The 11953-nt window shown below is 35.3% G+C and overlaps 2 protein-coding genes across 10 annotated transcripts; both read left to right on the top strand.

Annotated features, from left to right (window-relative positions):
* Positions 1–1640: 1640 nt before the first annotated feature.
* On the top strand, positions 1641–7594 carry LOC9321159. Of its 9 annotated transcripts, none has more exons than XR_002333297.1 (6): positions 3454–4335; positions 4455–5224; positions 5379–5446; positions 5526–5599; positions 6944–6984; positions 7100–7594. XR_002333297.1 is itself a non-coding variant. In XM_021031842.1 (5 exons), the coding sequence occupies exon 1, from the start codon at positions 2468–2470 to the stop codon at positions 2672–2674; it is 207 nt and encodes a 68-aa protein (XP_020887501.1). In that variant the 5' UTR covers positions 1641–2467; the 3' UTR covers positions 2675–5224; positions 5379–5446; positions 5526–5599; positions 6944–6984; positions 7100–7580. The 9 variants fall into 9 exon arrangements, 1 of the variants encoding a protein (XP_020887501.1); XR_002333298.1 differs by having other exon boundaries at positions 3455–4491; positions 4651–5224; XR_002333299.1 differs by having other exon boundaries at positions 3457–4855; positions 4944–5224.
* A 2751-nt stretch (positions 7595–10345) lies between these two features.
* On the top strand, positions 10346–11953 carry LOC9319017 (auxin-responsive protein IAA19). Its single transcript, XM_021033618.1, has 3 exons — positions 10346–10852; positions 11443–11536; positions 11628–11953. Exons 1-3 carry the CDS (start codon positions 10444–10446, stop codon positions 11716–11718), a joined length of 594 nt encoding a protein of 197 aa, XP_020889277.1. The 5' UTR covers positions 10346–10443; the 3' UTR covers positions 11719–11953.

Raw genomic sequence — 11953 nt, forward strand, 5'->3', positions numbered from 1 at the left:
GATGTCCCGCAGAGGGAATAGGGGATAAAGCCCAAACCTGCCTAGAGGGCGGGCATTCAAAAAGTAGATGATTAATAGATTCTTCCTCACCGCCACATCGAGGACAACCTTTGTCTGTACCGATATGACGGTTTACAAGTCTTTGGGATGTGGCCAGACATCCCGAGATACATTGCCACGCGAAATGCATAAGCTTCCGCGTAGTTTTAAGCTTTCATACTTGTGCCTGTAGTATCGAAACATCCGGTCCCTGAAAAGGGAGGTCACAAGTAGGACGAGATAAAACTCTCGCGGCCCAATAACCGGATTTTACAGTGTAATTCCTGGATTTAGTGTGGTTCCAACTAAAGCCATCACTAAGGTACGTGCGACTTGGTCAAATGGTGGATTGTAGTAAGGAAATTTGTACGTACTGTTATCATCACACGGACCAGTGACCACTATGGAAACCTTTAGATACATTTATCGTCAGCAATACGTAAGTTATGTAACAAAAGAATATAAAAACACGTAAGTTACGTTACATGCGTCCTTTTTTTGTGTGTGCCTTTGTATATATTCTTTTGATTATGGCCAACAAGGTTGCCAGAAGAGCAGGAGCTCGAATGAAAGTTATCTATAAAATATAAAATGATTCGGGTGTGTGTGGGGACTAATCCTCTAGAGTACCGTGAAATACTAAGATTATTAAAACAATTAATCATTTAATGAAGTGTCGGTGTTCAAGTGTGTTCACATATGCGGGATGCCTCAAATCCAAACAGAACTAATAATATTTCTTGATTTTGGTAACTCACATGACCAGCTAAGCTAGATGAAGTTATATTTTAAAAATCTTATCAAATGTCAATAACATTTTGTTTGGTTAGTAGTGGTAATTTACATTGCCTAAAAGGGAAAAGAGAACACAAATAACCTCCTTTTTACATATATTTATGGATAGCAATTTCCTAAACTTTAGTTTTTGTATCTCTTCATTTTTACATCATTTTTTGTTGTTTCATGTGACATTTGAAATTCCATCCACTTTTCTTTTTGAAAGTAATTAAAAGAAAGACTTCATATGTCTAAGGAGAAAAAGGATACATGAGTTTGAAATCAAGACTAATCTTGTTAGCTTTGTCAAAAAAGATGATTGAAACCTGTTATGCATATTTGCATTTTTTAACAATTATCAACAAAATGCAAAACAAACAATCTGATATAAGGACGTATATGTAAAAAGATATTCGTCCAAAACTCAAAACTCAAAAGCAACCGTAGAAAGAATCTAAAAAGTCTTGAGGAAAATAGTTTATGTAGTAGCAACCTGATTAGTTGGTAGACGCAGAACGACCTAACCCGTCGTTGACTAGTAAGTAACTCTACTCTCAAATTTGTTTATTAATCTAACATCCCTATTTAATTATTAGTATTACCTAACACTTTCTTGTCTTAACGTCAAACTAAGCCATTAGTTCAATACAAGTGACGATTTTTTTTCATAACTAATCATGCATATATAAGTACATAATTACGCAGTATAGTTTATGATGCAGAATTGTTATTTTGGACACTTCTCTCTTGGGAGTTGTACTCCTATTCAGAATTCAGTGACCATTTTTAGCTTTCCATTTCCTTGGGAAAGAAAATTTTGGGATAGTATACTTGTTTTACTTAGTATTATGTAAATTGTAAAACCATCCAGAATCTTGAAATGCAAGTGAAATCTTATAAAAGTAAAAATTTTGTTTTTGTTTCTTGAAAACCTGACTGCAAACTCTGAGTCGTCGACAGGAAAGAAAAAATTCATTAATAAGGAAAACGGACAAAAATTAAAAATTTCAGAACTTTGGGCTCTTAAGCTAGCCCAACTATACAGAACTTTAAAGAGTGCAAATTTAATATGTTTTAGGCCCATTTTTATTTTTGTGCTTTTAGATGTTAAATATTTGGAATGAGAAAATTTGACACTTAAAGGTAGAGAATGGGATTTTTTACATGACCCATATTTCCGATAAGGAACAATAACAGACACAACCTCCAACTAAAATTTCCCACGTTGACAGAGATACAGCCACTGATTCATCAATGACGTACATCGCAATAACATATATACAACAAAACTCCTAGAAACTAGGAGATAATTATATAAATTGAATAAGAACATAAAAAAATAAAATGAAGAATTCAGTTGGAAGTTGGGGGTTGTACGTGTGTGTACGCACGTCAAAAACTCTTCTAAATATCATAATCTCTATAAATATTTATGTCTCGAAGCATATTCTTAATTACTTACATTCTACGCCTAACACATGTGCATCAGTAGGGCAATCATCTTGCACATCTCTAACCCAACTGCATCTTCAAGAGACACCATTCTTAGGACGGATATCGATCACAATCCTACGTGATTATCAGATTCTTATTCTCCAGTGATTTTTTTTTAAAAATTTTGAAACAAGAAGTGGAAGAAGAAGGATCAAGAATGGTGTGTTTCTGTTTCTTGGTGGACCAGAAGAGGAAAATAAAAGGAAGCAAACCGGCGGCAGGAACGTGTTCCCGGTGTGGTTGTGGTGCAAGAATCGCCGACATGAAGACTTCGACGAGGTTCTGTCTTATACCAATTTATTGCAGATCTTGGAGAGCCATCATCTGCTGCTTTTGCGGCTCTGTTCTTAAATCGTACCGTTGATATTTTACCTTACATCTTTTTATACCTCTTTCCTAAATTTTGGTTTCTTCTGAATTTAAAACGCCGTCTGTAACGTTTAGTTTTTTTTTTTTTTTTTTTTTTTAATTCTATTAACCTGAAATCTAAATTTTGACGGTAGGCTTAATTCCACGGGCTACTTGTTTTTTTTTTTTGTTTGGATAAGAGATTGCATCGTCTTATGTTATTTTATAATCCCTAAACATATTGGTTTATATATCGGTAATTCGCAGTGTAACTTGTTTGTAAATATTATTTTAATTAATCCCAAAAAGTTTTAGAACCGTGATTTATGTTCAACCATTTCATGCAAAACTAATGATAAAGAGTCTCATTTCGTAGCTCATTTAGGTTTGATCTCTCAGCTCCATCTGATGGTTCGAATCAAAAACAGAAACGGAAAAGGCTAAAACAAACGGAAATTCACCATATGGAAAATTATACGTTATTTTATATAACATGATGTTAGGATGTTACATAAAATTTAGAAATGATCTAAAGCAATATATACGGGACATGCACAAATTTACTAATTGTCAAATTTTTATCTTTCAATAATATTATAATCATGCAATGTTATTGGTACAAATAAACATGAATATTAATTTTGGTATTATAAGAAAGTACGAATTTGAATTGCTTTTGCCATCTATAGTAGGATACCTTGAGGTAATACACGAAACCGATGCCCTATATATGTTTTGTTCTTACACTTTCTCAAGTTTTTCTAAACAACAACTTTTTTTTTTTGGTAAGGATGATTTAATTGAAACTAGAATTGGGCCAGGCCCAATACAAAAGATGATAAGGCCTCTTTGGCCAACGAATCCGCAGCATTGTTTTGAGATCGTGGAATAAAGCTAAAGGAAATTGCAGAGAAACTTAAACAAATATCAAGGATGTCGAATTGAATCCCGTGGAATTTGAAGCTTCGATTGAAGTGCTTTGACGAGTTGAGTCGAGTCAGAAGCGAGAGAGAGGTATGTGAAACCGGGCGTGTTGCAACGCGAGAAGAACCGCCGCAGCTTCTGCGATCAGGGGAGAGCTGATGTTTTCCGCCGATTCGGAGCCACGATCAATCTCCGATCCAAGGTGATCTGTGAAAATCTATCCAAACACCGCTAATTGATCACCTTTCCAAGCTGCGTCAGTGTTGCAGGTGATGAATCGGGGGTCTGTTAGGTTTTGATTCATCGTGATTCCAAGCGGTCGGATTGGGGGTTTTCTTTCTTGGACTAGGAACCACTCTTTTGCTTGATTGATTGCTTGAGTGATGTCATCCAGCGGTTGTAAGTGTTTATCCTTGAAGATTTTGTTGTTACGGTTTGTCCACATCGACCAGAATAACCAAGGAGACAAAGATCCTTCTCCTAAACCGATCGGTGGGAGGCAAGTTAGTAGTTTGGACGCTTCAAATCATGTTCTGAAGTCTGATATGCGGTTTAGGTTCAGTGAGGATGTGCACGGGAAAGACTCCCAGACTTTCCTTGCGAAGTCACATGTGAAAAAGAGGTGGGTTATTGATTCTTCTTCGGCGTCGCAGTGGATACATTTTGCACTTTCCAAAATTGTCCGGCTCTTGAGGTTTTCTCCTACTGGGAGGGCATTTTGCATTGCTTTCCATAGGAGCAGTTTTATTTTAGGTGAGCATTTGGTGTTCCACAACTTTGTCTTCCACTCATAGTTGTCAGGTGGTGTGGAAGGTTGCTGTGTTTGATCTTCAGCATTAAGAGCTTCATAGTAACCTGATTTGGCTGTGTAGATTCCAGAGGGAGTAGGAAGCCATGCCCATCTATCAGGTCCTCCTTTTTTACTTGGTCTGAGGAGTAAAATTTCGTGTTCATGAGCTGGTATGGTCTGTCGTATCAGCTCCTTCCATTCTAGAGAGACTGGATGGCGCAGTTGGGCGACCATCAAATGTTGATTAAATTCATTAGCAGGGCCCATTGGTGTAGCAGGATGGGTGAGAGATAGCCATGGTTCATTCCAAACTGAAGTGGATGTGCCATCACCCAGCAATTTTCTAAGATGCGGCTTTAAGAGGTCTCTTCCGATACAGATACTCCTCCAGCCATGTGAGGCAGTGTTTGGGGTACGGGTGTTTAGGAAGTGGGAGGAATGACAGTACTTCCCCAATAGTACACGGCTTAGGAGACAAGATGGGTTAGTCAGCACTCTCCAGCTAACCTTAGCCAACAAAGCATCATTAAATTTTTGTACGTCCCTGAACCCTAGTCCTCCTTTTTTTCAGAGATTTTGTCATTCTCTGCCAGGATATCCACGCCATCTTCTTTTTTTCCGTATTAGCATCCCACCAGAATCTGGTCAATGCGGATTGAATGCGCTTGCAAAGGGAAGTGGGGATCTTAAAGCATGTCATCGTATAGGTGGGCATAGAGGAGAGGACAGACTTCAGCATGACCATTTTTCCCGCAGTAGAAAGGAATCTAGAAGACCAACTGGGGGCTCTCTGCTTAATTTTATCAATGATACTCGTGAAAAGATCCTTTTTCTTGCGCCCAAAGAGCTCAGGTAATCCTAGGTACTTCCCCTTACCTCCTTCAAGTTGAATGTTGAGATCTCTTTTTGCTCTTTCTTTGGTTTCAGCATTTGTTTTCTTGGAGAAAGTAACAGCAGATTTTAGGGCATTAATCTTTTGACTTGAGGCTGATTCATACTTTTGCAGGATAGAGACTAGTTCTTGGCAGCTTTGTTAGTCAGATCGGCAGAAGAACATGGTGTCATCTGCAAACAGTAAGTGATTAACCCTTGGACTGTTTTTTGAGACTCGGATTCCTTCCAATCTTCCTGACTGTTGAGCTTTATTGCATAGTCCAGAGAGGACTTCACCACAGAGAATGAAGACATACGGGGAAAGAGGATCCCCTTGTCTCATTCCTCCCTCAAGTAAGACAAGTCCCTTTGCAGTTCCATTCACTAGGAAAGAGTAGGAAACTGTCACTATGCATTGCATCATCCAGGTCACCCATTTGTTGTGGAATCCAAGTCTCTCCAAAACTAGTTGAATAAAATCCCATTCTAGCCTGTCATATGCTTTACTCATGTCAGTTTTGACAGCCATGTAGCATCTTTCTTTTGCATCTGAGGTTTTTAGGTAGTGGAGAGCTTCATGTGTGATTAGAACATTGTCTGAAATAGCTCTCTGTGTGACAAACGCTGACTGGTTTTCTGAGATGATGTTTTTAAGCACCACCATTGATAATATACAATAACACATATTCAAGCAACATTCATTTATAACCAAATATTGTAACTCATGCTTGAATTTAGATATGAATATAACAGAATATATTATTTTCTAACTGTTTGAACCATAAACGCATATAATATTTAATTTTAAAACTTCTACTAATAGTACTAAATTTTTACTAAAGTTTAGAATCTATGTGATTTTAATCTTTAAGATGGTGTAAGAAAAGCGTTTTAAAACCATTGAAAAGTAATTTTTTTTTTTTGTTTAAAGTAAATTTTATTTTATTTTTAGATCCTTAAGAAAATGGGGAGAAGAGAAACCCAACACTCATTTTATAAGGAATCGGTTGCATATGTTTTGTTTTGGTTTATCTTCCTCTCTTTCCGGCCTATTCCATTAAAGCTTTGTACTCTCTACTCTTTATCACGAATAATGTGCATACCACTATTACGTTGGCCATTTTTTTTTTGGATTACCATGCTATACAAAATTTTCGTGTTAAAAAAAAAATGCTATACAAATTTATTATTATTTATTTACTTCAAACAAGATATATAATTTTAAAAAATCTTTTGGTCTCTTCACTTCACAACGTCTATTCGAATGTGAATGTATCTTAGAAGACCCACTTATTAATATGTTGAAATCATATCACATCAGTCTTTGCATATGTATAATTATTGTATATCTCTAAACGCGCTATTGGTAGAAGTAAAGTTGGGTCCAATACTCCAATGGACGAAAAGTCTAAATATTTTTTCAACGAGCACTAAGGGGTAAAATGTTAGGACATAAGTAAGTCTTCGTATTGTGACAAAAATATAAATAGTAAGTCTTTGCATCGTGTCTTGAGGGGCAAATGTAAGGACCGAATTAGTTTTGACGTAATCAATAATCATCAATAATAATATCGTAACTAATGAAGATGTCTATATAAATCAACTAGTCTCGTCACTTCTCTTCATATATATCTTCAACTAATTAATGGCTACTAAACTCTTATATTTTGTATTGATGACCGTGTTTATATTGCTCAGTGTGTCCAAAATCTGGTGGGAATCTGCTAATAAACCGCCAGGTAAGTATTTAGCCACTAAAATTTGTAAACATCCATTTAAACTATCATTCAAATTATTCTTCTTATGTATACAAATTAAATTCTTTGATGTAAAAAATCGTTTTGTGTGTTTTAGTTTTAACGGCAAAAGAGTGGCTCGATAGACTCTTCGAAACAAAAACTGCGTTTCTTCGCATCGGATTTCACGAAGATCAAGAGTATTTTAGATCCTATTTCGTGCTATAGACTATTTACACCGGCATCATGGTTTTCTCAACTGCAACAAAGTTTAATAAGAGAAAATCAACACTATATCCGCAGAAACGGGCCATATGTCGGTAGATTGGGTTGGAAGCTATAGAATCGAAAGCCCAAGAAGATTTCGAACCAAACTCTCTTTTACTTTGGCGTACTTTAAACAGATTTTCTGTCTCTGACGCCGTTCATTTGTTCTTGTTTTCCCCTGTTTAGAAATATGCTTTAGTAAGACTAAGAATAAGATACTAGTATGCATGAAAATATTCGAACATATCTTAGTGATACTTATTTTTTTCCCCTTAATATCCGATCGACGACTATTCTTATAATCATAAAGATATAATATCCGAGTTAAATAATACTATTTGCTCGACTAATGCGTCCGCTAAACACTCGTGCTTTCCTTTTTTAGCTTGTTGCCTATTTGTCGGACAATGTTTTATAATTATCAAAAGTTAATTTACTGAACATTTCAAATTGTATAGTTTCTGAGGTCGAGAAGAATCAAAAGTTATTAATTGTTTAGTTTTCAAATGAAAATGATTAATATAATTAAAAGTGTAAAAGTTATTCTCAATCCTAACATTTTTATTAGTTTGATAGAAACACTAAAAAGATAACCTATAAGATATTATCCTGCTTAGGGCTTACTAGTTACGTACTGATCGTTCTATAATTTGACTTAAGTACTTATGAATCAATATTTTTCATTAACGGTAACTATTTCTACATAGGAGAGGGCTTCTTTTCCTCTCATCATACTTATTATATTATTGCCTGAAATTATTCTGGTAAAGATAGGTTTTTAATTTCACTTCATGCTTAACCAGGTATTCTCCTGATTCTATACAAATGTAATTTATATCTATATATGTGCTTTACATAAAATATTAAAAAAATACTGACAATAATATAAAAAAGCGTTTGCGGTTTCATAATTTAGTTTATGCTGCTTATGGACGTGGGAACATGCTTGTAATTTAACTTTTAGTTGGTCGTCCATTTAATTAAAAATTATACCTCCATTGATTCTTTTTGAAAGATACGTATTGTGAATAATTTATAAGGGATTTAGAACATAATTATGATCCTTGAGACTTGTAATATTTTATTAACTAACCGAAAACATAAGCAAGAGAATCGTGGATAACGACCTAACGTATAAGAAACATGAGAGACATGTCACAATCACTAAAAAAGTTTTCCGATCAAAACTCGAGTAGAAGCACATGAAATTTCTAGACATTATAAATATTAAAGCAAAAAAGCCTTATTTTTGCTGTCAAGGAAAAAACTTTATTTTTTGGAAATCATTCTATTTGGACGACCTGAAATTTCCAAGTTGAACGGCATTTTTCCAAATTGCTAACTGTGGAGTTTCCAGAGCTCGAATGCAGAAATAAAGCATCATAATCTATCATATTCATTTTTTCATGATATTTTTTCTACATAAACATCGTATTTTAAGGGGGAAATCGAATTTGAGTCTAAACTGCTATAAATGTATGTATGGAAATCTTAACATTAAATCAAAAAAAAAAAAATGTATGTATGGAAATATATGATTTGCGCATTGTATCATTAGTGCATATGGACCAAAGATCCATAATTGCATGGTATTCGGATGAAGTTTTTGATCAAATTAATTATATTTGTTTATTGAAAATACGTTTTCTAAAAAGATGACAGTTGTGCATTTGAGATGTAAAACCAAACACTGCTCCCACTCAAAATTTGTAAAAATGGAATTTATAAATATTTGGTGTTACAAATGTCGTTTGGTAGCCATTGGAAACATTAAAAGTAAACTAGAGATATGGGAGTGTTGAACTCATCTCTCTCTTTATGTGGTTGTATTTCATATAATTTCACGTGGCCCAACTTGTTTATGTCAATCCATTGATCAAAGTTGGTAGACAAGAGTGAACCCACACACACTCACACACATACACACGGTCGATCTTTTTTTCTATTCTCGTGTCCCTACGTCTCTAAAACCCCATCATTATACTTCTTGTGTTTTATTGGTATGCTGAGCTAAAGATAGTTAACAACAACCCAACAATGCGGGTCTGGCTGAGTTTGAACCTATTCGAAACTAGTTTTTACTCCGCTTGAAGTCATATTGGTTCGAGACTAACTTTGGAGATGAGTATCATGAAGAACTCTAACTTAATATTACAATACATCGGTTATCGTCTTGTTAGTCTAAGCTGAGAGCTCTTGCCATTGACTATATATTTGTTTGGGAATTTGGTTTACATGCTGCAAATAGGATTTAAGTAGTTATAAAGCTGTATAAATTCAATCGATATGATTCATATTCAAAAAATAAAACAAACCCGATCTATAAGTCGAACCAAAAACGTACTAAATCAAAATCGTTACTTGATACGTTTTTACTTTGTAACTACCTGTTCCAATCCATACTAAATTCTGCTATATTTGGTTCCGATCCATACAAATTTAGTATATCTGGTGTATATTCTCCATGTGAGATTAATGCGGTGACAAATCAAAATTATTGCTGAAATATCTTATTATTAAGCCAAATGTTGTTAGTTACTACTTAAAAATGAGATGCAAAGAGAAATAACGAACATATCCCAAATGGTAGGATTTGATTTAATATTCCCATGCTCTTATTAGAAATGCAAACAAATAGACTAAAGTTTATATTTATTTTTCACTACAAAATAACATGAACTTATTGAAGACAAAGTAGACTATAGTTGTGATTTACTAGTTAGAACAAGAATCTTTACAAAAGAAAACCACATGGGATGTTAGGAGAAGGAGATTCGGATTCCAATGATCCAACGGTCAGAGAAAAATCACAAGAAAATTTCACAAGCGTAGGATCTGTTCCCTTAACCACCTTGTAATGCCGGTCTTTATTAATTTTGAGAAAAAAATAAAAACAGCACCAAACTTATGTCTCTCATGTGACCGACCACCGCATCCTCAGTTGACCTGTCTCTGCCCCCACTTTGTCTCCCCACACAAACTGAATAAAAAGAAGAAGAAGACTTTAGATATCAAATGACTCCACGTGTCGATACCTGACTGGTTTTCATTGGTTGTATCGTGTGGGCCAACGAAGCAACATATAAAAAGCACGACGCGGTGCCATTACTACAATAAGAGAAGTGTTGGAGAAGAAAGTTCTCATTTCATAATTGTATCAAATTGTGAGAGAAGAATAAAGAAGTTCATCAAGAAATGGAGAAGGAAGGACTCGGGCTTGAGATAACGGAGCTGAGATTGGGGCTTCCGGGGAGAGATGTGGCTGAGAAGATGATAAAGAAGAGAGCTTTCACGGAGATGAACATGACGTCTTCTGGTAGTAATAGTGATCAATGTGAAAGCGGTGTCGTTTCATCTGGTGGTGACGTTGAGAAGGTTAATGATTCGCCGGCGGCGAAAAGTCAGGTGGTGGGGTGGCCGCCGGTTTGCTCTTACCGTAGGAAAAACAGCTGTAAGGAAGCTGCGACCACAAAAGTGGGTTTAGGGTATGTGAAAGTTAGCATGGATGGTGTGCCTTATTTGAGGAAGATGGATCTTGGTTCGAGCCAAGACTATGATGATCTAGCCTTTGCTCTTGACAAGCTCTTCGGTTTCCGTGGCATCGGTTAGTAACAATTGTTTTCTCTTCCCATAAAAGTAGAGTGGTAATTAGACCATGTGAAAAGGAAAAAACTAATTATACATACGAGACATCCGATTAAAGAACTTGAGTGTTTTAGACGTAATGGAGTAGTATTTTAGTACTGTTCTTTCTTTTTTCGCCTACAAGGAACACCCCAATTTATGATACAACGACAACGCTAATACAATTACAAATAATTAGGTTAGCAGTTTAGTACTGGTGTGATAGCAATGTTATAGATTTTAAGTAAATAGTGTTATATATGAAAGGACAAATAGGTCGAGATCTTTATTAGTCATCTCAGGAATTATATTTACTTGGTCTAAGAGACTAAGACTAGTCCTAATCTCTGATGGTCTTACTGGTAATTTTTCTCCAAACTGAATATCGGAAAATTTTCAATTATAGAAAAGTTAGAGGTTTCAATTAATTCACATCCATTTTTGTTTTTTTCACAAAAAGTCTAAAAATCAGAGTTTATGCACCACTCGTATTGTTAATTAGCAAGACTTTTCTATGTATCGCGGTATTATCAACACAATTAATATTTACATATATACATATTTGTACAGGTGTTGCCTTGAAAGATGGTGACAACTGCGAATACGTTACCATATACGAGGACAAAGATGGAGATTGGATGCTCGCCGGCGATGTACCTTGGGGGTATGTTTATCTTTTGACTTAAGATTGTATCTCATTGCAAAACAAAATGTATCACAAACTAAAGTAATGAGTTTGGATATTTGATTTGCAGGATGTTTATTGAGTCATGCAAGAGGCTGAGGATAATGAGAAGATCGGATGCTTCCGGGTTTGGGCTGCAGCCTAGAGGCGTAGACGAGTGATGATGACTTGAACAAGAAGCAAGAAGCTGGTTAATTAATTTAACCTTAAACATGATCATCAAGATCCTTTAGAACATTTTTCCTATTCATGTTATATAAATATATGTTATAGTAATTATTTGCAACAAAATTTCGAGTTATGTTTTGCATAATTATCTTCAGAAAGACAGCTATATATATATACACTACTTGTTTCTTGAGTGTTGAGTTAAAACATTAATCTGTTTCAAATTTA

This window comes from Arabidopsis lyrata (genome assembly GCF_000004255.2).
Source record: "Arabidopsis lyrata subsp. lyrata unplaced genomic scaffold ARALYscaffold_3, whole genome shotgun sequence".
Lineage (NCBI taxonomy): Eukaryota > Viridiplantae > Streptophyta > Magnoliopsida > Brassicales > Brassicaceae > Arabidopsis > Arabidopsis lyrata.